The following is a 27037-nucleotide window of genomic DNA, read 5'->3' as shown; positions in this document are numbered from 1 at the left end:
TGAAATCTTAAAACCTAGAACTACTCATCCCCTTCTATTACTCTTCTCATGTTTATTTTGTGTATCCACAAAGTTGTTACTATTAAATAAAGCATCACTTTGAAACTAGTTGATAATGAAATATAGAGGTGCTATTTAGAATTTTAAAAACAACATAAAGACATAATAAAACATGAAAAGTTTAATCTTTTATTTTTTTTTATTAAGAAAATTGGAAAAATAAAATAAATATTAAGTTAAAACACAAGCCATCAGACTTTGGTTGTCTTAATTTTTAATTATATTTGGCTAGTTTTTATCTTCAACAATATTTAAGTGATACAGATAAAAAATAAAATGGAAAGTTAATTTCTTTACTTGTTGATATGCTTGAATAGGAGTTGGCCTAATTAGCTCGACTTAGATAACGAAGGAGGAGTATGTGATGAGATTATGTGTCTATTTGATTAATAAAGTCAACACTAACTTGATTATACCTTTTAGATGTCGTTAGATCACTTAATTATTATTAATTTCTTGTCCTCTAAGCTAAGCTCAAATTTAGAAAAAAGTTAAAATCTCGATCTACATAACCAGAATAAGATTCAAAAATACAGTTATATAAGGAAAATGTATTAATTATTTTATATACATGTCTAACAAATTATACGTGACTAGCATGTGATTACTAATACTCTTTGCAATCATCAAGACTTGAGAAAATATTGTCCTATAATAATATCTAACATTGATATGTCCTCCAAAAAAAATAAAAAAAAATATTGTAAAAATAATTACGTTTCTCTGTAAATATAAAAAATTAATTATTATATTTACAATGTTTATTTTAAACAAGTTGGCTATGCTTAAAGTACCAAAAAAATGTATGAATGACTTTGATTTCCTTCCCATTCAGATTAAGAATGTCTATACACATGTTTCTATTGAAAAACACTAATCCGAATTGTAGATTACTAATACAAAAAAAATAATTAATCAAATGTTTTTTTTTTTCTTGATAACTCGGGGACTCGAGCCACCATCGCATCACTTTGGACACAATGGTGGCGTGATACCAAACTCGGAGTTGAAAGCCGTCCGCCCATTCACGCACCTCTGGTAATTCACTGGCGTAATGTTTCAAGGGGGAATCGAATTCGTAACCTTGAGGTTACCTAAGTCACAAATCGCGGATTTAATTATAAACCTTTCAAAAATTGTAAACTGTTTTGTAATTAATCAATTAATCACCTTAATTAATGCGCGCGCACACACACACACACACACACATATATATATATATATATATATATATATATATATATATATATATCAGAACTTGCAAGAATTTAATTTCTTAATAAAGAAAATACATACTCTCTCTTTCCAAACTACTATAAAATCAATCTCCACCGTTCCTAACCATGCATACCCTCCATATCACCCTCCTCTGATATGGAGACATGTAACTTTCTTTTTAAAATAAATCAAAAAGTTTATGAGCTGTCACCATTTTATTGGTCTAATCTATGGATTTAAGCCATTAAAATCTTCATATAAGGGTATCTAAATAGTTTTCTAAAAATATTGATTTTTTTTTTTAATATTTTTAGAATCTAATGAGCAGACCAAACGAAAATATTTAAGAGAGATTAATACTATCGTCAAGTATAAGATACCCAGAAAATTAATACTTCTCGGAATTACTTTGCATTAATTTTGTCTATTTTTCCAATTTAGTGAATTTTTATGTCTTTAAGAAATGTTTATTCTCTAATTTAATATCATGGGAATGATCTTTGACTTCACCAATTTTTGGTTTAGGGAAAGGAATAAAGTTTAGTTTATATTGTTAGGAACCTGTGAGCATCCAAATCAAAGTGACACCAAAATTTTTACGTGGTTCAGTCAATAACGACCTACGTCCACGGAGCACACACCAACTATTCACTATCTCACCGGAAAATGTTTACAATTCTCTCTCTCTCTCTCTCTCTTCCCTTCCTCAACTCTGCTATCTCTGAGCTACTCTGTGCACTCTCTGCACTGTTGTGCTGTACACTTTCCATAGCCCTCTTTATATAGGCTTGAAATTTACATCATAATCAATAAAAATCAATTACAAATTAATCACAATTGGAAGTTTATAATGAAGAGATAAATAGAGAATAAATTCCACGCGCTTTCTGACTCAGCAACGCGTCTCCAGCTGTCTCTTGGCTCCATCTCTAACATATACATTCATATAATTGCTTCTATTAGAAAAAGAAAAAAAAGTCATTTTTTTGACTAAATTTTTATTTTTAATAATATTTAATTGATATGAGGAAAGGAAAGCGTTATTACCAATATTACTAACACTTCACATTACCATGTATTAAATGTTACTTTTATCCTAAAATTTTATTTCCAAAAAATATGGAAATATGTTTGTTTTTGGCAATAAATCATAAATCATCATCTATTAAAAATATTAGTTGGACTATCCAATGGATCAATTTTTTTTGGAGAAACCAATTTAATTTTTAGATTTTTAGTAATTGTGTAGGATTTTGTTAGAATTGGTGTATTCCCAAGAGGGGGGGTGAATTGGAATTTTAAAATTTATCACCTAGGTTATGCCGGATAAACAGCAGTATATACACAACCTAGGGTCTGCCTATTCAATTTCCAAATGCGTAGATAAGTATAATGTGAAATTTAAGTCATATGCATCATTCACCCATAACATACATGTGCGGCTAATATAAAGTGCAGAAATATAAATGAACACACGATATGTTATCGGGGTTCGGCCAACCGTGCCTACGTCCCCGCCTCAAGCTCGCAAGCTAGAGGATTCCACTAAGAGCTCACTTAAGGGTGGAGCGGCACCGTTTACAACCAGTCAAATTAACACAGGGCTGACCTCAACCTTAACCAGGTCAATTAGCGGGGCTGACCTCAACCTACACGCCTTAACAGGACGACGCACCTAGCTTTCCTAACCGGGTCTAAGCCAATCCGGGACTATTCCAGGGCTAGTCTCCCTCTTCAGGCCCGTGTCTAGAAATACAACCAATGTGTATTATACTGAAATGGTACAGTGATTGTGCTTTCAAGTAAAGCAGATATGTACCCAAATTCGCGCAATAATATATACCACAAATATGAAATAATTTGTAAGCTCAGTGTGGTCTAAGATGTCAACTCTCAAATAGATTTACTATCGTTGTAATGAGTGCGTGAGAGTGCAAACCTAAATGATCTTTGTATCACAAGATATTCAATCTAAGTGCTCAAACAAAGATATCATCCAGACTTCATATATTTCAATCAACAAGTTTTCTCAATACACATATGTATATGAAGCTCTAGCAACGTATAAGTTTGGTTTGCAAAAGGATATTCAATCTTTGTATTCAGCAAAAGATATATGAGTTAACGAGTATTGCAACAAAGATTTTATCACACTATCAAATATCTCATCAAATATTTTCAAGATTAATAACACAGTAGATATTTGAAAATGTTTTGCAACCAAAATACAAATACTATCTTCTTAAGATGTTGCAATGGAGGTGCAAATTTTAGAAGATCTATCAAAGTTTTTTTAGGATAGACTTATTAATAAAGTCCCCTAAGAATACTCAAGGTTTAGCTCTCAAGGATAATAAAACAATCAAATATGAATGGGAGAGCAAACCTACTTAGACTAGCACTCAATCAACTTACAAAGGGTTTAATTTGTATGAGAAGGTAAGTATGAGTGTAGGAGGCTTAAGAATGAGTATTATAGGGTTTTGGATTTTCAAAGAATTTTCCCTGATCAAAGTGGCTAATACGCTTTAATCTTTGCAAATGAAGGCATATATGTAGGCAAGGGAGAAAATATAACCGTTGGGGACCTATAGGGTATTATTAGAAAAGTTTAATGGAGTTTAATGCATTTTAACCCTGTTTAGAAAAATATTAACCACGGTAAAAATGGGAACAACCCGAGAGGTCCGGTCGACCAAAAGTGGTTCGGTCGACCAGGGCTCAAGTATCTCGGTCGACCGGGAGCATTTTGAACTGAGTGGTCGGTCGACCGGAAAGAGGCGATTTTCAAAAATACCGCGGTTCGGTCGACCGAGGCCTTTTTGAACTGCTCGGCTCGGTCGACCGGGTTGTTGGGAATTTTCCCAAGACCCTTCGGTCGACCAAGTAGTTGGAGTACAATTTTGGTCGGTCGACCGGGAGGTCAAAATGTTGACTCTTAGGGTGTTCAGTCGACCGAGGTCAAATGACCTATAAGGGGTCGGTCGACCGGGACCGGATCAAATAGTTGACCCGGACCGGTTTCGGTCGACCGGGCCAATTTGAACTGAGTTGGCCAGTCGACCGAAGGTGCACCAAGTGTGCATTTCGGTCCCTTCTTGCAACATAAAAACCTTATTCAAGTGCCTATTACATACAAGTGCAAAGGTGAGTGTCCTAAGGTCACTTGGGGTCCAATTTTGAAGACACCGAAGAAGTCCGGTGTCGGTCGACCGAAGGTCGACCGAAGGTACATCCTAAGGTCTTTCTATGGTTCGGTTTGAGCTTACAAAGTAAATCATTCATGTGATGTGTGTGAGCTTATTACAAACCGAAAAACCCTAATTACTATTACAGACAATTTCACTGGAAAATATTATAATTAAGAGTTTATGAAATTGTCTTCAAGCCTTTCTTGCTTTGTGCACATCTTGATCTTATCATTCTTGATTCCTGCACAAAAACTCAACTACTCATTAGATACAATGAGTATTTGTCATAATCAAAACCGGGCGTGACCAATAAGGTCAACAGATTTGACTCGACAGGTAATTATTACTTGACCTAATTAAATTTTAAAAATTTAATTGGCAATCCAATGTAGACAAACTTATACAACTTAAGCTAATATCTCTTATAATTAGTGGATTATAAATCCTACATGTAGAAATTATTACTTAGAAGTCTCTATCTTTGCGTGCTCTATCTTTCCTAATTTGTGTTTGCAACTTTGTGTTGTCTTTTTATCCTTTTTATTCATTTTACTCTTTTTTTAGATTCAGCAAGCTCCTCGATAGATTTGGTCCATGAAAGTCACTAAACCTCTACTCCACCTTCACTCACCTCTACTCCTTTGCACAAGTGCTCATATATAAATGGATTTAGTCCTATGGTAGCTTGAGTCAATAACACAAAACTGGTAAAACTTGAGTTATAGAGTTATTTTAGTGAGTCGAGTTTGGAATTTTAAGTTATTTTCCCTTAGTGAGTCAAATTCAAGATTCTATGTTATTTCAAGTTGACTTGACTTGGATATAAAATAATTATAATATGCATAATGTTTTTGTATCCTATTAATAATCTTAATAGTGAATTAATATTTTTATAGAGATATTTGGAGTGAATAAAATGTGAATTGTAAGCAACAATTTGGCACAATGTGCACAATACTTTTTTCCTTTTTTGGGTAGTAGGGAATCAAGATGGTAAAGGACAGAGTATTTAGGAGATAAATATATTACATTCAACTACTACAAGTATCAAGAGTTCAAAATTTTCAAATAAGTCACCAAATTCATCACCATATCGTTCTTGATAGATTCAAGTTTTACCAAGTGACACTTGCTAATCTCAAAGTTTTATCAGACTAGTTTTGATAATGACAAACTATTTTACATTAATAATTTTGTCTTCAAAGTTGTGATTCAACAGGTTAACTCATTCGGTGCAAAGATTTGAGAGAAAACCTGAAATTCTCATTTCTTATTCTCTTTTATTTATTTTTCTCAAATGTAATGTATTTCAAATTTGTATACCTCTAAAATATTTAGGTCATGGCTCTATAGGACTTGTATTGGAAATATACAAACATAAATAATAGACTATTCCAAGCTGCTGCTAGGGGCGGTGATTGGCCTTTATGGGGTAGTCAACACATCTAGACAGAATATCTAAGTGGTTGATTGCCCTAAGGTGATAGGTTAATTGACCTAGGCAAAAGGTTTAAATGGTCGATTGACTCAAGTGAATTGTCTACAACCTTTTAGATACTCCAAGGATTAGTTTTGCAATTTAATTGATAATACCCAATCTACCAATCTATGAGATAGGTCGACTGGCCTAAGCAAAAAATTGGCTCTTACAGGTAAAAAGATTGTTAGTTTTGCTCGTAACTCTATAAAAAAAGTTTGTTTACCCCAAAGAATAGAGGTGAATGTTTTTCTATATTGTTTTATCGATTGCTTAACCTCTTTTATATCTCTTTCAATCACTATTATGCTTAAACTTGCTCATCTTGAGAGATTTCTACAAAACTTTTGTGTCAATATTTTGAATATTGTTTGAGAGTTTTGTTTTATGTTTCAAATTTATAAATCATTCATTGGATGAAAATTTCAGTCGTAACCAAATCTCTTTTAATTTGGTGATCTCATCTCCGTAATAGAAAGAATTGTAAAGTGATGCCCTCGGGCATAAGCTCAAGTGGTAAGGACTTGCGTCAGACAACCTTGGACAAAGGTGAAGTCTAGGGTTCGAACCCTACCACCTACAGCGCACATCCACAATTTACCTCCTACGTGTTGTTTGAAGGCACGACTAGTGTAGGTGTGTGATTGGTCTGGTGCGAAAGCTCAGGACACCCAACAATAAAAATAAAAAAAAAGAATTGTAAAGTGACATCTTTATCTCCCTTGATGTAAGGTGTAATGAAACTTTAAGATACGTAGTTTACCTAGAGAGAGTGAAAAGATTGCCAAATCATTATAAAAATATTTGAATTTGCCTTTCCTACTTTTCATAATTTAATTGTTTTATTTGTGTATTTGCTTGATTTGCTTAAATTAATTTTAATTTGATAATAAAATAAATTAATTTTTATTATGCTGATTCAACCCCTTAGGTTGTCTCTTGGACCAACAACATGGTAATTTGTTACCTTCCCTGAATATAAATATACTTCAAATTCAAATTCCAATCACATAATTAGGGTCTCTTGAAATAATAATAAAAAATGTAGGCGGATACATGCTTTGGAACCATAATTGAGCAAAGGGCTAGTCTATTAGCACCTGCACTTTGGATTTAAAAATTATTCTCCCAAGAAAACAAAAGAATATTGAAAATATTGACACAGAAGTTATCTTTTTTATTTTTTTAAATGCTTGTAACCTTAATAAATTATCTTTTAATTATACAATTTATGGATGATTGATATATAAATAATGCAATAAGATAACTTTAATTTAAAAACTCAAACAATTTTTTTTTTTAACTTTATATTAAATCCTCAACCCCTATAATCTCCTAAAAAATAATAAAACTGAAAATTAAATCTAGTTTCTTAGAGCGAGAACCGAAATCAAGTTATAATATAAAGTTTTAAAGAATTTTTTGAATTGATATTTGGGTAGCTTGGTTTCATTTTTTTTTGTTTTTTTTTTGTTTTTTAGGTTTTAAATTGATTTACTTCTATTTTATAACTTCTAAATACAAATAAACAGTTCACTCAACAAATTAATTTGTTTAAAAGCATTTTGACCTATTTTTAACATATATAATTAATTCAAAATACTTTCAAAAATGTCAATCCAAAGGCAAACCTATCTTCATAAAAGAAAAAAAAACAATTATTTTTCAATTACGCCTAGAGTGATCAATGCTGGTGCTTTAAACTTTTGGAGTGATCCACGCCCCCGCATCATAATGACGGATCACCCCAAGGGTCAAACCTCACCACTATAAAGAAGAGTGATGCAAACAAGTCAAGGTAACTCACTTTTAACCCACTTTATATATATATAAAATTTTTTAATGGTTACAAAATAATCACTTTTTTTTAATTTATTTAATACTATAAAAATTTTAAAATAATTATAGTAAATTTTAAAACTCTTTTATAAAAATGTTGAAGAATAAGAAGGTAATATTTTATGAAGCCCAGATATTGAACTTCGACCCTAATTCACAAATATCTTGATTACGGTTAATAATTCAATTCTAATTTTACATTCTTCCTATTAAAATTTTTATTTTTAATTTAGTAATTGTTTATTTTGAGTAACTTAATTAATTGCTTTAAATTTGCAATTAATTATAATCACAATTCAAAATCTTAATAACTCCATGCTAATTGAAGTTACATTCAAATTACGGTTAAATGTATTCATTATTCAAATTTCCTAAAGTGGAAAATAATTGTTATTGTAAAACGATATTATAGTTTTGATATTATTATTATTATGACAAAACAAATGATCATTTTGGGTAATAAATAAAATGGTTAGTTTTTGAAATCTTCTCAAAAATAAAATGGGTAGTATTTTGAAGCTTCCCCGTAAATTTATAATTTAGTTTTGTAACCACAAATAGTAATTGAATTAATATTCTTATAATTGCTAGTAATAATTGAATTATTTTATTAAATATATAATATAATATTAATATTTTTAATTGTATCTTAAAATAACTTATTGCTATAAAGAAAACTCCCTATAATTTTTAAATTTTATTTTTTTAACTGATTATATTTGAAGTAATATTCTTTGTGATCACTATTAACAGTCAAATTAATAGATTAATTATTAAACTATTTTATTATTAATAATAATTAATTTATGTGTGAATAAATAAATATTTTAATTATAAAATAATTTTTATTATTATAATTCATAAACACATATTATTGTGTCATTCTATAACTCTTTTCGAATATTCAATTGTAAAAAATACTTATATTATATGATTATATTTTAATTTTAATGTACACATTTTTTAAAAAAAAAAATTTGATATTGCACAAGGTCTCTACTAGTAATCAAAATCATAATAATTTTAAAAATACTCATTAATCCAAATAATCAAATATCTATTTTTTCAATCATACTAAATAAAATCAAATATAAATGCAGTATTATTTTAATTTTTTTCTTTCTTTATTTCTTTGCTTGCAAACGCCTAAATATATTTTTTGAATGTTAGAAAAATAATCACAAATGTATCAACTGAAAAAACATAATGATCAAAATCATTGAATTTTCAAAACAATATGAGTAAAATTAATCAAAACAAATAAAGAATTAAATAAACAAATATCAAAATATAATTAAATAAATTAAAAGGGCATCAAATAAAAATACATGCAATGTAATAATAAAATCATTTTTGTGGAGAAACATTAATATGACATATTTTAATTGGCTAGTAATAAAAGAAATTTTCAATAATTTATCCCTATGTGTCGAGAATATACAACTAAAGCAAATCAAAACGACAAAGAATATATATTTTTTCTATTTTATTAGTCGATGAATTCAAGGAATTGAAAAAGGCAAAATGAGATGAAATCATTGGGTGATATATATTACATTGTGAAATACTTATCTTTCTTAAATTTTAATGTAAAGCTATTGTACCTTTGGCGTCAATGAAGCTTCTGACACGAATCTTAATATTGTAATTGAAATCGAAGAGCGAGCATTCACCTGTTGTGACAATAAAGGTTAGGCTTTTGAGTGTTAGATGATATCCAATTCGAAGTTGGAAGCATAAGAATGGAAAGATTATATGAAGGTGTTTAATGAGAAGTTTATTTTGTTTTTTTTAAATTTATTAAATTTAAAATTTTAAAAACCACTTGTGTCCATTGTGATTCACAATTCTTATCACCAACCAATCAAAATTTAATAAAATATTTTTAAAATTTTAAAATTAAAAGAATAAATTTAAATTAAAAAATATACTAAAACATGAGGATTTCTTTTCATATTATAATATAGATTTCATTTAAAATTCTCGTCATTGAGAATTACGAGAAAAGCAATGAGATACGAGTTTTTTCCCATTTTATCCCTTTCTTTTTTAAATATTTTAAATAATACATTTTTTGGGAAAATATTTTCCGGAATAACTCTGACGTAATCTCGCTACTTGGAGTAGCGAGATTTAAACGAATCTCGCTACTTCAAGTAGCGAGATTTAAGCCACGTGTCATTTCCATAAAAAAAATTATTTAATATATTTTTTTAAAAAATAAAAATTCGGGAAATAAATTATTCTACGCAATAAATCAAGAAATAATTTATTAAGCAAAATAATTTATTTCCCGATTTATCATTTTTAAAAAAAATATTAAAAAAATTTATTGTATAATAAATTGAACTTTTGAACTTTATTTTAAATTACCAATTTTAATTGTACCCTGAAATTAATATATATATATATATATATATATTAATTTCAGTTTGTTAAAGGGACAGAAAATATAAGGTTTAGAAATATTATTTATTTTTAAAAAATATTTAATAATAATAATATATATTTAGAGTTTGAAATTTAAATTATGAATATGATTTTTATGTATTTGTAGAAAAAATAAATATTTTTTTTTTAATTTTACCCAAATTTAAATTTGACTCTCAAATTCAAATTCCCAAATATAATTTTTATTTTAATTATTAACTTATTTTTTATGATCGATGAATAGAAAAAATCAAAGTAAAAAGTTGATTCTTTTTAAGAAACAAAAAAAAAAGTATGTTGACTTTTTTGAGGTTAAATATTCTTTAAGTCAAAGATTTGTGTAATTAATATATTTATTTGTGGATTCTAATTATGTGGGATACTTTTTCTAAGACTACTTTTTAGGTGTTTCCACTTATTGTTTTGTCCAATTAATAAAAAAAATGAGAGAAGATTAAGATATGATAATTATGTATACATTTATTATTCAAAGTAAAGATAGATTATCTTTATTACGAGAGATGAGAAAAAAAAATGTTAAAGACTTGCTTAGTTGTGGAAGATATTTTTTATTTTCTAATATTTAAAATTTTAAAAAGCTATAAAAATTTAGCTTTTTTAAAAAAATATTTGAATATACATATAAAAAAGGTATAAAATTGGGTGTAAATATCCAGAAAATATAATAAATAAAAGAAATTAGAAAAAATAAATTTTTGGCTGAGAAAGGAGAAAAATCGGTGACGATTTTCTGGAGAGGAGAGAAAATCGGTGACAGTTTTGGGGATTTGTTGCGGGACAGTAAATAAAAATCATTTCAAACTCTAAATAATTCTCTTTACATTTTGTTAATTTATTATTTATTAAATATAAATCTGCCTAATTATCAACAAGACATTCAAATTAGGATCATTTATGAGCAATTTTTAAAAATTAAATTGAGGTATCCAAAATAATATGTGAATCACTTTAATTTAAAATTTTAAACAGAAGATAGTGCTTTTAAGATTTAGTGAAAAATATAAAAATTTATATTTTAAAATTTTGAGATTTGTTAAAAAAAAATATATATTTATCTTTATATTTAATATGAAAATATATATTTTAAAAAAATTATTTTGCGTAATAAAATCTTCTACGTAATAAATCGGAAAATAATTTATTACACAGAATAATTTATTTCCTGATTTATTATTTTTTTAAAAAATATATTAAATAATATATTTTTTATGAAAATGACATGTGGCAAATCTCGCTACTCCAAGTAGCGAGATTACGTAGGATTATTCCGGGAAATATTTTCCCGAAAAAAGTATTATTTAATATATTTAAAAAATACAGGGTTAAAACGGAAAAAAGCTCGATGAGATACCCAAGCTCTTAAGCAGTTGAGCCAAACTCCAATGGCGGAGCAGTCGATATTTAATAGGCTCAAATCAATTCTTACTCTCTACTCCCAATACAGCAGTATCTGGTTGTCTTCCTCTACTCCCCTTTCTTGTCAGCAGCCCCTCTCTCTCTCTCTCTCTCTCTCCCGGGATGGAAGCAAGCAAGTCCATGGCCCACTGTCAACAAACATTCTTAATTTAGACGGGAAAATGAAATCTCCCAAAACAAATTTCCAAAATAAATTAAATTTTGTATTAATTTTCCCACCTCCAATCATCAGAAACATGGTACATACCAGTAGTATTTTCTATATATATATATATATCCCTCTTTACTGTACCTTCTCTAGTTCTAAGCTTTATTTTTCTTTTGTTTCAGCCTTCAATGTTCAGCGCTGTGTCAAGACACAGACTCGGATCTTGAACAGTTGATTGAATCCCAAGATGGGTTCTTTGATTTGGCATCTGGGTTTGTGTATTTGCGTGTTTTTCTTTGGTTACAGCTTCACTGCTGTGGCTTCACAGATAGTCGGAGGGAGAGTTTTCATTGATGGGAAGGTTGCCATTGGAAGAACAGATGAGAACTTCGTGTGTGCCACCATGGACTGGTGGCCTGCGGACAAATGTGACTATGGGACTTGCAGCTGGGATCATGCATCTCTCCTTAATGTGGTATTTTCTTTTTTCTTCTTCTGTTTTTCTTTGTTTGTTGATACGTTTGGCATCGGCAAAGATTTCAAATATTAAAGAAATGCAAATCAGGACTTGAGAAGTAGTCTAGTGTTGAATCTCGTATGACTTTGAATGTTTTTTATTTTTATATAGTCATTCTGTTCATGTTCATTTTTCTAGCAGATATGAATGCTTTGAGATTTTTGAGGGCTCTGTTTGCTTTGGTAGTCACCCTTCTGGATGAAATTTGGCTCCTAATAGTTTCTGTAAGATTGCGAATTCGAGATTTTGTATAGTCATTCTAACCAAATTGACTAAATTTTTTTTTTCAGACTTCTTGCTCTTCATTGTATATTTTCTTGGTTAATCATATATTTTAATGCATTTACTAATGTGAATGATTACGTTGAAATATGTGTTATGATGGCATTTATTTATTTATTTTTGGGTGGGCAGAACGTCCTTTTAGACATTATTGATCTTTTTTCCTTTCTCCCCCTTTTACCTTTGCTTTCCTTTCTATGAAGCTAAATATGCTTTCACTAGGCAAAAAGAAAAGCAAAGAATGTTCTTTCCAGGCTAGTGAAAAAAGAACTTCCCCATTTTATTTTTGCAGGCAAATTTTCAACAGATGCATATAAGAAAGAGAATTTTTTTTTTGCAAAGCTAATTTTTCCAAGTAGTTGGTTGTTTCTTTTGTGCAGGGTCTAATTCTTTTCCAATCTTTTGGTTATTTCTTTTGTGCAGGATCTTGATAACAATATCTTCTTAAATGCTGTGAAAGGTACTGAAGCCGTGTTATTATCATTATTATTATTATTATTATTATTATTATTATTATTATTATTTTTTCTCTTAGCTTGTAACATTTTAGTGATGAATGTAGTCACTAATCCTTTATGGGGTTGATCTCCTTATGTCCATAATGTTGCAGCTTTTTCACCATTGAAGATCAGGTTGGGTGGCAGTTTGCAAGATAAGGTCATATATGAAAGTGAAGATAATAAGCAACACTGTACTCCATTTGTCAAAAATGAGTCAGCAATGTTTGGGTTCACCCACGGGTGCTTGCCCATGAACAGATGGGATGAACTAAATAGTTTCTTCAACAAAACTCGGTAACAAAAGCTTCTTCCATTTTCTTGTCAACCTTGGACTTCAAATGTCTGGAGGTTGAAACATTTTCTGATTCCCTGCTTAATTTCTAATCCAGGGCTGTGGTTGTTTTTGGACTAAATGCTCTAGCTGGAAAGTCCATACGGCATGATGGCTTAGCTGTTGGAGCTTGGGATTCCACCAATGCTAGGTCTTTCATAAGTTATACTGTCAAGAAAGGCTACTCCATTTATGGTTGGGAGCTTGGTAAGAATGCTCGACATTTTCTACTAGTGCTGCATAAAGCTAACAGCTGTGAACCATTAGGACTCATTTAATAAAAAAGTTAGGATTTTTAGAAAAAAAAAAAAAAAATCTTCAGCTTTATCTTTTTTTTTTTTTCCTCTCCAGGCAAATCATTTAGTAGTAGGAGGAATTTAGAAACCGCGTTCTCCCCACAATATTAGGCCCAATTTGCAGCCTACATGATGATTAAAGCTTCTTGTTCTTGTTTAGTTGTATTTTTCTGGTGTTTGGTTGAAGCTAAAGACATATATCTAGTCAACTGAACAAATTTTCCTGCATTGGTCTCCCTGTTGCATAATATGATATTATCATGACATTTTTATACCTCTTTAACTTCCTTGCTTCACGCATGGCATGATTAAATTTCCAGCTGCCTGAGATAAAATGGGGGTGTTTTTCTATCTCGACTGACTTCCAGATGCTGCTTGTCTTGTTAGGAAATGAATTGAGTGGGAGTGGGGTTGGAACTAGAATTACGGCAGCTCGGTATGCCTCTGACACAATCAATCTGAAAAACATTGTGGAAGAGAGTTACAAAGATGTTGAAGATAAACCACTAGTCATAGCACCAGGGGGATTCTTTGATGCAAATTGGTTCACAGAGTTCATAGATAAAACAGCAAAAGCGATAGATGTGGTCACACACCACATATATAATCTTGGGCCTGGTAATTAATCTTTAACAAGCTCTGAGACCAACACCTCATTATGTTTGTTTGCTTTGGAAGTTTGTAATAATACTTTCTTTTTTGGCAGGAGTTGATGAGCATCTTGTTGAGAAGATTCTTAATCCATCCTATCTTGATGGTGAAGCTAACACATTTTATCAACTCCAAGACACCCTCAAGAAATCTAGGACATCAGCAACTGCCTGGGTTGGTGAGGCAGGAGGGGCTTACAACAGTGGCCGCAATCATGTGACCAATGCATTTGTGTTTAGTTTCTGGTAACTAGTTGTTGCCTATGCCAGAATAATGGAGTTCTTTTCTTTCTTGGACTGCTTTCTAAGTGAAATAATGTTCTTTTGGGCATGACAATAATCAGGTATTTGGATCAGCTTGGAATGTCATCATTTTATGATACGAAAACATACTGCAGGCAGACATTGATTGGTGGAAACTATGGTTTACTCAACACTACTACATTTATACCAAATCCGGACTACTACAGGTAAGTAGGTAACTGAATTATGAAATTGCCACATGGAATGCTCTAACAAAAAAAATTATATATATCATTTTTTCCATTTGGTGGTTCCTTTTTTCCCTTTGCTTTTCTGTTAATCATCTGAGGCATAATTTCTTATACTGAATCTCATTTTTTAGACACTCCTGAAAAACATTAATAAAAAAAAATTGAAAATTTAAATTATTATTAAAAAATGATGAAAAATTAGGGTGAAGAAGATCTGTGAGCTTGCTATGGAGTCACAAATTTATAGAACATAATTAATAACTCATTAATGGTTCATATCCCACCATCAGTGTGTAGGAAGCCAAGCTCAAAACCTGAAAATGATAGCTTTATGTTCAATTGTTATCAATTGTGATGAGACTCCAGTTCATATTCTACTGTTACATTTCCAGTGCTCTTCTATGGCACCGATTGATGGGAAGAAATGTTCTGTCAACAAAGTTTAATGGTACAAAGAAACTACGCACTTACGCTCATTGTGCAAAACAATCTGTAAGTTGATCCAAAGTTCATCTGCAAAAATAAATAAATAAATAAATAAATATTTATTCTCGCTTTTTTGTGATTGATTATGTTTTATCATACAGCGAGGCATTGTGCTATTACTGATCAATCTAGACAATAACACCACTGTTCAACCCGAAGTTGATGTTACTACCATTCAGACTTTGCTACATCGAAAAGAACACGGATCTCAAGCGAAGTTTCTTCAACTCCATCAGGGCTATAAAGCAAATGGGAGCACAAGAGAGGAATACCATCTAACAGCGAAGGATGGGAACTTGCACAGCCAAACCATGCTGCTTAATGGAAAAATTTTGACTGTAAATGCAGCTGGGGACATTCCTCCTTTAGACCCTGTAATTCTAGATACATCAAAGCCTATAATTGTTGCTCCTTTCTCTATTGTATTTGTTCACATGCCAAACACTGTTCTACCTGCATGCATATAGGTGAGGCCTGATGGAACTGAAATTTGTTCCATTTGTGCATATGCATTGAACAAGAAATAGAATAAACTTCAAATATTCTTTTTCAAGGAATAAAAGAAAAAATCTTCAGTATAAGATATATTTATTTGTTCTTTTTTGACCTGGTTGGTGGCACTATAGAATTCATTTGCTGGTCTGCACATGTATCCTGATTCTTATTGGCAGGTTTGTAATAAAAAATGAAGGGTTATTTGTGGTGCTCAAGAACTCAAGGAAAGCTGCACAAAAGGCGGATAAATAGGTATTTCAAAATGACATCATTGCAAATGCTTTTTAGAGGTATGATTGTCAACTTGGAATCTCTAGTTTGGAAAAGGCTGAACAACACGGCCCTTGACATCGCAGGCCCGTGTTATTTAGCATTACTGTTCTAGTTTATTGGTTAATACACACACACACACAGATGCTCAAATATGCTTTCTTTTCTTTTTGTCTTTTTTTTTTTTTTCTCAAGGGGGCTTTGGGGAGGGGAGGGTTCTTGGGTTGAGTTTTACTCTTGCAGGGTATGATCCACTTATATTTAGTATATCACTTGAATGCCAGGATCCATGCCCAAGCTAGTTCTTTTAAGTCTTTATTTGTTGGTCATCTACTTAGAAGCGTGATTTAAACTAATGACATTGGTAAAATTTTCTTAGAAAATGAGTAGGCTTTTTTGCAAAACCCATCAAAACATTATGGCAGTCAATGTCCATGGAATTACTAGTGCGCATGAGAGGATCTTGTGCAGTAAATTAGATTTTGACAAATGATGACTTATCTGATTGAGTTGAAATTTTGGATTGTGTAATTGTGGTCAAATTTTTGCAGCTGTATCAAGAAGATACTTCTTGCAAATATTGTAATAGCTGTATCAAGAAGATACTTCTTGCAATGGTTGTAATTGATGCATGTCTTTAGTATAAACATTCTTGATCTCAAAAGGTTAGAATACTTAAAGGTATAGTAATTGTTGGGAGAAACTTCAATTGTGCTTGATGGTATGATTAAGATACAAATTAATTTGGGCCAACCTAGCTTATAAAAGCCCATCCAGATTGGTCTAACTCATATAATGTCTTCTCACTTTGTTCAATTTGGGCTGTGTTGGGCCTTGATTTGGTTTCTAGACTTAAACTAAAGTATCTTTGTCGAGTGGCAAGAGTCAACATCCAAGCTGTTGAGGCCATATATGCACCATTCTAGGGAATTCTCAAGGGAACCCTAGTTGATTAAACCTTTCCTATATATAGGCGCTACACAGGACTTTGTTGCCTACTTCTCTCACAACCTTTCTTCCTGGGCTAACTTGAGCGCCAAAGATACCTATCAAAAGTTACTTGGACATCACAAGTTGCATTGTTCTTCCTTGGAATGTGACGTGACGTATTCTTTTGTGAAAGGTAGTACTCATTTTTCTTGAAGTCCTCTAAATAAAACATGGTGTTAATTTACTCCATGTTTTAATAAGATGAGTTTGACCCTTTCATTTCTTGATACAAACATTTTGAAACTCTCTCTCTCTCTCTTTGAAATCATTCTTTTAAGAATTTTATGTAGTATTTCTAAGTACGAAAACTCATTTGTCTTTTTTGGAGACAATCGTATTGTTTTGGCCATGTTCAATTGCTTCTTTTAAGAAAAAGTAGTATCACGAGCACGCACATTTCTTTTTCTAAATGGATTTTTATTCCTTATAATAGTGATTCTCTTGAAGTAAATCTTGCATCCTCCCCTCCAAATTCCATCACCTTCTTATACAGAGGGAAGCTATTGCTATTAGTGTGCGTGGTGTGTCGCAATTATACATGGGGAGTGGCGGGAGAGTGAAAATCCTACGTAGTTATAGAGTCACATGACCTTGGATATGTTGCAAGCTAGGGACAGAACGTGGGTTACTCCATCAAGTGAGGTTGACGCTTAATTTAACCATATTAGGTAGGGGGCTTGGGGTTTGATACTTGATGGGACCATCAAAAGACCAAACCCTTCTTCCCATCTTTTGATATATCTTTATTTGGTTAATTAATTTGGTCACCATCCATGTTTGTAAGCCTGATTTATCAAATCATATGCCAATGAAAATTACATATGCAATAAAGTAACATAAATAGACAGATCCCCTTTATAATTTCTTATGGAGAGTAGAAGATAGGGTTTGGAGATCGAATAAAATGGAAAAATTAGAGTTTTGATTGGTTTGTTTACAAATAGTAGTCAACTTCCTAGAATTATCAAAAGTTTGTATAGATTGGATAAGATGAGTACGGCTTATATCATGTATGTTTAGTTGGTTTCCTTTTGGTATTGGTATTTTTTTTTTTTTTAAAGAAGGGCGGCACCTCCATTTATTTATTGATAACCCCTCACTTTTGGCGGAGGAATACCGTGATTACAAGACAATCAATGGGATAAACAAAAAGACAACACGTTAAAAACCTCTTAAAGAATAACACCAACATTCAACCAAAAACTGGGTATTGGTATTGGTATATGTTTGTTTTCTTCTTTTGTTTGATTTAATGCATGAGGTGTTTTATGTTAGGACCCTGTAAGCATCCAGAAGAAAATGACACCAAGAAATTTACGTGGTTCGGTCAAGAACGACTTACGTCCACGGAGCACACACCAATTATTCAATAACTCGCTAGAAAAATGTTACAATTCTCTCTCTCTCTCTCTCTCTCTTCCTCCCTTCTTCCTCTCAACTCTCTCTGCACTCTTTGTGCTCTCTTTGCACTGTGCTGTGCTATTCTGAGCTATTATGAGCTATTGTGCTATACAATATCTTCCACAGCCTCTTTATATAGGCTTGGATTTTAAATGGTAATCAATACAATTTAATCACAAATTGGAAGTTAAAAGAATAGATTAAATGGAGAATAAATTCCACGCGTTTTCTGACTCATCTCAACGCGTCTCCAGCTGTGTTTCTGTCTCCATCTCTAACAATCTCCCACTTGGAGACAGAGACACCTTCTCAACCAGAGTATCATGAATAAATGATGTGCTCATAACATGTGTTTTCAAGCATGAAAACCAACTGAAGTTGAACACAGCTGAAGTTGAACACAACTTCAGTTTCTCTATAGTCACCATCTTCCTATTTGCTTGATTCCTGCGGACTAATCTGATGGTTAGTCTTCACAACTGGTGTAAAAATGCCGGTGTAGTCAATCCTGTCCTTCTGTTCGAAGTCTTTGACTACCAATTGAGGCTTGTACCTTCTAGAGCTGTCATGTTCCTCTTCGATTCTGTACACCCACTTGTTGTGAAGGCATTTGGGCAACTTCCACATTCTATTGGAGGTGAGGGACTTCATCTCATCCTTCATCGCAAGCTCCCACTTGTTCGTATCTGCCACCTGACATGCTTCATCATAGCATTCGGGCTCTCCTCCATCTGTAGGAAGTAAGTAATCAATATACCTTCTGTCTGGTATATGTGACCGAGTAGCTCTCTTAATCTCCGGACTTGGAGTAGGAGACGGTGGTGCGACAATCTGCTCCATTGGTTCCTCCACCTGAGGATTCTCGGTATTCTGCTGATGTGTCCCAACACATTCATGGGTGTTTATTTGGAAACTAACCCTCTTCTATTTCCCGACTATACAATCTTCACACATGTCAACCTGCACTGACTGTAGACCACTCAATTTTTCCTTTGAGTGCATCACCCTGAGTCCATTCTCGCTCATGTGACCAAGTCGTTGGTGTCAGATGTTACTGTCGTCATTTCCTGTAGCAACTGAAATAGACATGGAGACATTGAAGGTTAGAAAAAATGTTCTGCTTTTCTTACGTCGCACAATAGTTAGTACACCCTTTGAGACTTTCCATTCATCACCAATGAATTTTGTAGTGTATCCCTCATCTGCCAGCTAACCCACTGAGATCATATTCTTTCTCAGGTCTGGAATATACTTGACATCCTTCAGCTTTCATACTGACCCGTTTATACTGATCTTCACAACCCCCTTACCGATTACGTTGCAAGGTTGATCGTTGCCAAGGTACACCTTACCAAAATTACGTGGTGTGTACTCCTCTAGGCAATCTTTGCAGCATGTGGCATGAAATGAGGTTCCGGAATCTATGACCCAAGACTCCTGCTTGCCCTCCGAAGAGCAGATTAACATCTCATCATTCTCGGAAGCAATATTTGCTTCTGTCTTTGCCCTCGTCTCAAATTCTTTCTTCTGACTCCTGCACTGGTTCCTGTAATGACCAGTCTTTCCACAGTTCCAGCACTCAATAACTTTAGTGCTTTGGGAACCTGTGTCCTGAGTACCTCTGGGATTTCCGGATTGAGACCGCCTGGGCCTAGGTCTGTCGCGGTTGTTTGATTGTCCATGCTTGTTTCCTTTGCCTCAACTCTCCATATTCAAGGCTGAACTCAAATTGGAGCTATGGTTCAGCTGCATTCTTATTTCCTCCATCAAAATCATGCTGACGACCTCATCGTACACAAGCTTTGATTTTCCTGCGGAGCTACTGATGGCAGTGACGACACCATTCCAATTTTCAGGCAACTGATTGAGAATCAGTAGAGCCCGAATCTCATTATCAAATGTTATCCCGACTGAGGCGAGTTGATCAGACAACTCATTGAAGTTATTCAGATGCTTGCTAAAACTCTCACTTGCAGACATATTCATCGTAAATAGTCTTTTCATGAGATGTACCTTGTTTGCGGCTGAAGGCTGCTCGTACATATTTGAGAGCGCATCCATTAGAGACTTGGTGGATGTTATATGCTTGATATTGAACGCCACAGATTTCGACAACGTCATTCTGATGGCTCTTAGGGCTTTTCGATCAAGCAACTCTCACTCGTTCTCGTTCATGGATGTTCGCTTACTCTTCAACGGTAAGTGCAATTCCTTCTCAAACAAATAGTCTTCTATCTGCATCTTTCAGAAACCGAAATTGTTCCCATTGAACATTTCAATTTTTGAGCTCTTTTCATTCGACAGCTCGATTTTCTAATCTAGAGATGGAATTAGCTCAAATGGATAGCACGGATGGAGTTTTTCGGGCTGGGCTGGGTAGATTACCGGGTCAGATTGAGGCGCTCGGGCGAGGAAGACGCGTGCGGCGCGTGGAGAGGCGTCTTGCTCCGGCAAGACGCATGGGGGCGCGTGCGGCCTTTTCCGAACTCCGTTCAAGCTCCGGCGGGCACGCTTCTCTTCGTCTCAGCGAGAAGAATATGATGGTGGTCTCAAAACACAGTTTTGATCTACTAGACAGAGCTCTGAATTTCTAGATCACTTCCGATCTGGATTTTCTGCTCAAACCGGGCTCTGATATCACTTGTTAGGACCCTGTGAGCATCCAGAAGAAAATGACACCAAGAAATTTACGTGGTTCGGTCAAGAACGACCTACGTCCACGGAGCACACACCAACTATTCAATAACTCGTCGGAAAAATGTTACAATTCTCTCTCTCTCTCTCTCTTCCTCCCTTCTTCCTCTCAACTCTCTCTGCACTCTCTGTGCTCTCTTTGCATTGTGTTGTGCTATTCTGAGCTACTATGAGCTATTGTGCTATACAATATCTTCCACAGCCTCTTTATATATGCTTGGATTTTAAATGATAATCAATACAATTTAATCACAAATTGGAAGTTAAAAGAATAGATTAAATGGAGAATAAATTCCACGCGTTTTCTGACTCACCTTAATGCATCTCCAGCTGTGTTTCTGTCTCCATCTATAACATTTTATTGGTTATTATGTAAGCCACAAGTGTCTTTTTGTTTCCACGGTATTCCTCCGCTATAAGTGAGGGCTATTAGTAAACTCATAAGTGAGGGCTATTAATAAACTTAAGAAAGGAGGTGCCGCCCCTTTTTTATCAAAAAAAAGAAAAGAAAGGATTGGTTGTTTCTGAAGGTAATCTGAGGCTAATCAGATACCGTTCATTGGACGAGTGTGAAGGGGTGCTAATACCTTCCTTTTGCAAAATCATATTCCTGAATTCAACCTGATAATTAATGCAGACCACTGACTACTTGTTTCCTTGAACTTAAGTGTAGTTTAGTGACCAATAAACTAGTAAAATATTAAATATGTATTTAACCGTACTTAGGATAACAATAGGTTAGTGACAACTCTATTAACTTGAAAATAACTCATTTCTCAATCCCATAATTTACACCAGGTTACACATGATATCGAGTTCGCCACTTAGTCGAGACGATTCAGAGATTTGTCCTCCCCTTCCTCGAGGTCGACCCCACCATGGGGGACGTCACGATTATTAAACAATTAATACTTTTTTTTTTCCTATGCGCATGCATTTTTTTTTTATAAAATATTAGGATATTAACAACCACTTGGTTTGTGGAATGTTTATTCTTGGGCATAGAAATAGTTATGATAAAATAATTTGGTACTTTGTATTAAAATATGTTATTCTCATAATACAAATAACAATCTAAATTTTTTTATAAGTTCATAATAAGAAATAAATGGTAAAACATCATCTCTGAAATTAAACGTTACATGTTTTGATGATAGTCCATAAACTAGGGCAATTGCATGACTTAGGGTGAGGTTTCATATTGTACACACTCATTGTATTTTTGAGTTGTCATTCTTTTTGAACCCTTATTGCATTAGGTTTGAGTATAGCCTTATTTGGCTATCGTGCATTTTATATGAAATGTAATATGTCATGCATATGTGTTGAATGTTTAATATTTGTTGCATACTAAAATTCTTAGAAATGATGAATATATGACGAATGTTCCTAAATGACTATCATCCTTGAACCATAATGTAAGTATGTGTGCATGCAAATATACATGGGGAGTTTAAGCCCCACTTTTAAGAAAAATGAACTTAACGTCTATAATCTCTTGCATGTTGATTAATATTTAGAAGGATGAACATGTGTTAAGTGTGCTTAAATGAAATTCATCCTTAAATGTGAATGCACTTATGTGTGCTTGAGACTATACCTGGGAGTATAAGCTCCATCCTTAAGAAAAGGATTAGAAATACCTGCCCCATGGACTCGCACTTTTATTGTTTCCACTTTTTAAGTACGAAGTTTTTCTAGGCAACTCGAACATCATATTTTGTATTTATTGAATAAATATTTGATATGGTTTGTTCTTGGGGCATATGAACACCATGCATGACTTTGTGTTTAATTTTTAGCGTATGTGTGTTTAGGGACATTTTACTGGTGGAAAACAAACGATTTAACCTATACCTAGTAAAATTTGTTTGAGAATGAAAATAGGACTTATACTGGTTAAACTCTAAAAGAAATTTCACAATTAATATCAATATAAGTAGCTAGCAGTATCTAAGCACGTAATCAAATTGTTAGGGGGAGCATCTTAAACTAAAATTCTATCTTGTTATGCATACCAAATTTTTGGCTTAGATTTATGTTAGTTCATTGTGGCATGTGCTTTACTGTAATGTTTTTATTGAATAGCATAAATGAAAATATTTTTAATTGGCCACAGTGTCTTTGGTCTTACCATATGATCTAGGTTTAATTGTCTAAATCATTGTGGGATCTATATGATTGGTTGTTCTGGTTATATTATGGATTGCATTTAAAATGACAAACCAGAAAAACATTACTTGCTTGAACTTCATATTAAAGTTTCTTTTTCAGTAAGCATTTCCCCCAAGACTTATCGAAAATCATAAGGGGAGATACATATTTCAATTGCAAGAAATAAACTTTCATATAATATATCTTGTTTCCTGCTTGTATGCTTTATGTTTCATGACTTGTGCTATCTTGTCTTAAAACTTTTATATCATGAAATTGTCTTAAGGGTTTGGCATTGCATAACTGGTTCATTGATTGTTCATAAAATGCACATGAACTAGTTAGTCTGTCTTTATGCTCAAACCTATACCTGTTATCATATGCCGTATGTTTTAAACTCAAATCTTTTACGGGTCTTATGATACGATTTAAATTGCAATGGTTTGTGGATAATTCTGGTTTAATCATGTTTGTTATGTCATTTTAAATTTGAATAACCAGTTAAATTGTTGTGTATGCTTCATTGTTATATTTTTTAACAGTTATAAATTTTTATGCCTAATATGTTATATCAAATAGGAGAGTTTTTTTTAAAAGAAAATTAAAAATTAAAATAAAAAGGGGGAGTTCTCTTTGTTAAGTTTGTTTTAAATGATAAAATTATTTTATACTTAGTTTACCCTTTTTATTGATGCCAAAAGGGGGAGAATGTTTTTGAACAAAATGATAATGACCGAAAGGAAAAATCTTGAGGGGCAAATATCTGAGTATGCGCTTTAACGCAAAATTAAATGCATAATTTATTTGTTATGTCTTCTTCCATGAATATGCTTGAGTTATTATTTTTTTTTTACATTATGCATACTCTTAGGGGGAGCCTTTTCAGGCTGTACCCATTTTGCTCTTAGGTGTTTGTTGACTTTTTAAGTCCAATTCCTATTTTGATGCTGACAAAGTACCAGTTTTTTATATATGTTTTTAAGTGCTTTAATATGCTTACTATTCAACACACGCATAAGGCAAAAGGGAAACGGAAGCCAGAAGACTTAAAGCTTACTTCAACTGACGCATTCTATGGAGTGAAAAGCAAAAAAGGAAGACATTTTGATTCCACTTGTATTGCATTTAATTTTTATTATTTTGGTCTGTAATAATGCATGCATTCATATGATATGAATGAATGCTCAGATCGACTGTAGATAGACCTTAGGGGCTAGCATATTTCATCAAAAACATTTTTCTAAAAAGACTAAAATCATACAAAGTTTTTGGAATAACTTTAGGGTCAAAATCAGGGCAAAGACAAAGCCTTCAATCGACCTTCGATCGATCCACGCTAGATTTTTTGGATAAAATATTCATTGTTAATGCCCTCGGTCGATCGAACCAAACTAGTAATAACTAGTTTGGCCGACCAAACCACTGTTTGCCTAGAATTCAAACTTTGACATGCCCGATCGATCGAACCAGTGGCAGTATTAAAGCCACGGTTGACCGAACGGTTAAAAGTCAACATTTGACTTCGCTTAGTCGAACGTTTCAGTTTGAACACATCGCCCTCGGTCGACCGAACCAACACATGTCTGACACCCCAACTACTTGGTTAGCTAAACTCACAGTTTTTTTGCCACGGTTGACCGAACCTAGAGGTACAGTCAACCGAATCTACGAAGGGTTCAAAATCGCCCTAAGACGGTTGACCAAATCCGTAGTTCAAAATTGACATGGTCGACCATATTAATAATATGGTCGACCAAACCTTTAATATGGTCGACTAAACCTCTCGGGTTGGAAAATTTTTAAGGGCTAAAATGTTATTAATTTTTTAATTAAACTTTTCCAAAATACGCGTGTCCCAAACGGTCATAATTTTTGAAAAATTTATAAATATCCCTTCATAACTCCAGATTAGTAACTTTGATTAACTCCAATTTTCTCTCTAATTTTTTGTTAATCAAAGTTCCCCCAAACCATTTTTTATTGCAAAAATCATTCCTTTGGGGCAAATGTTTTAAACAAAAACTCTCCAGCTCTCTTTCCATTCACTTATTTCAAAATTACTTTAGAAGAGAGTATATTTATTTTGGCCATTTCATTTGTATTCACATGCACATACTTTCACTTGTTATTTATTTTCAGAAAATCATTTTGAGAGTATTGGTTGAGTTTCTCCCGATTATTTTCATGATAAATATTTTTTGGGAGAAAGTTATTTATTGTACAAATATTTTCTTGAGCTTAAATTTCTAGATTCTACAAATATTCTCTATTTGCAAAAATATTTATATGAGAACAATAATACTTATTTTTCATAAATATTTTATTTGTGCAACATTATTTGACAGCACCCTTACTTTATTGAGTATAATGCATATCATATTAGAGTGCATGTATTTAGAGCTTAAACGTGCATATTTATGCTTGTATGTTTCAGAAGCATTTTTATGTATCGGTTAGGTTCATCTCGAAATTGAACTGGGGAGTCTCAATCCCGTAAATGAGATCGATTCGGTTCAATCCAAAAATTGAATTGGGGAGTCTTAACCCCGTAAGTGAGACAAGTTGGGCTTAACCTTGTAATTGAGTTGAGGTTTTCCTCGCCACGTAAGGAGAGAATGTAAATGATTTTTGCTCCACTCGTTTAAGTGAGCAAGGATAGTATAATCATTGGGGGTATGTCTAAGGCGGGGACGTAGGCTGATTTGGCCGAATCTCGATAACAAATATCATGTCTCTCTCCCTCTCTCTCTCTCTCTCTCTCACATTTAATTTATGCGCTTTGAATTCAGCATGTGTATGCTTGTTCACTCATGGCTTTAACTAATTGCATGCACACATTTATTTTAATTAAGATATACGTGTATGCCTGCACTCACAATTTCATTATTTTACATACACGTTTGTTTTATGAATGAGATATGATATTTGGTCAATCGATGTAAATGTTAAATTTAACCAAAATGTTTTTAAAATCCAATTCACTCCCCTTTTGGGATTACATCAATTCCAATAAAATATCTTATTGTTAGGAATATCTTACTATTCCATAACCTAAAAGTAACCTCAATAATGCAATGCATGATACCAATTCGATATTTCATGTATGGTCCAACAAGATTTATTAGATTTAATTAGGATAATAAATATATGTAGTTGAATAAAATCGCCCAATTGGATTGGCTAAAGTGGTAAGGACGACTTGTAAGTTTGGTGACCCCAAGTTTACGGGTTGGATTCTCTTTTCAGAGTTTACCCTAATGAATTACCAGGGGTGCGTCAATGGGCGAGCGCTTTCACCTCCCGAATTTGGTGCCGCACCATAGTGTATAAAGTGGCAAAATTATAAAAATAATTAAATATATTTTCCTTATTATTATGGAAACTAACGTATGGTTTAACCTAAAGTTAATTCGTTTACGTAGTACATATACTTCACCCCTACCTTATTCTTTAAAGCAAGCTAGCTTTAGAAATTAAGGTTGCAGCTATGTATAACCCTAAATTAGAATAATGTCATAGACTAGCTACTCTTATTCAAATAACTTAATCATTCAATGTAAATGATGGCGGGGTTGATCCAAGAAAAAGGAAAATTATTGGCCTCGTGATTCTTTTCAAATTCTCTTTTTTTCATAAGTATTAGTATATTAATATGTGATGTGCATTATACATAATTA

The 27037-nt window shown here is 32.9% G+C and overlaps 1 protein-coding gene across 1 annotated transcript; it reads left to right on the top strand.

Moving 5' to 3' along the window:
• The first annotated feature begins 11620 nt into the window (after positions 1 to 11620).
• On the top strand, positions 11621 to 15941 carry LOC131158183 (heparanase-like protein 3). The gene is made up of 10 exons (XM_058112857.1): positions 11621 to 11891; positions 11983 to 12275; positions 13023 to 13059; positions 13210 to 13393; positions 13489 to 13637; positions 14114 to 14344; positions 14433 to 14622; positions 14721 to 14846; positions 15263 to 15362; positions 15458 to 15941. Exons 2-10 carry the CDS (start codon positions 12048 to 12050, stop codon positions 15821 to 15823), a joined length of 1611 nt encoding a protein of 536 aa, XP_057968840.1. The 5' UTR covers positions 11621 to 11891; positions 11983 to 12047; the 3' UTR covers positions 15824 to 15941.
• The last annotated feature ends 11096 nt before the right edge of the window (positions 15942 to 27037 follow it).

Source organism: Malania oleifera, chromosome 6 (assembly GCF_029873635.1).
Source record: "Malania oleifera isolate guangnan ecotype guangnan chromosome 6, ASM2987363v1, whole genome shotgun sequence".
In the NCBI taxonomy this organism is placed as follows: domain Eukaryota; kingdom Viridiplantae; phylum Streptophyta; class Magnoliopsida; order Santalales; family Ximeniaceae; genus Malania; species Malania oleifera.
The sequence above is the reverse complement of the archived record's forward strand: the minus strand, read 5'-3'. Positions and strand labels throughout refer to the sequence as shown.

What these genes read in the sequence shown, in the direction of transcription:
- LOC131158183 (XM_058112857.1), top strand. Translation starts at nt 12,048, where the DNA reads ATGGGTTCTTTGATTTGGCATCTGGGTTTGTGTATTTGCGTGTTTTTC. An exon ending in GCATTTGTGTTTAGTTTCTG is followed by an intron (nt 14,623 to 14,720) that starts GTAACTAGTTGT and finishes GACAATAATCAG; the next exon opens with GTATTTGGATCAGCTTGGAA. An exon ending in CCAAATCCGGACTACTACAG is followed by an intron (nt 14,847 to 15,262) that starts GTAAGTAGGTAA and finishes TTACATTTCCAG; the next exon opens with TGCTCTTCTATGGCACCGAT.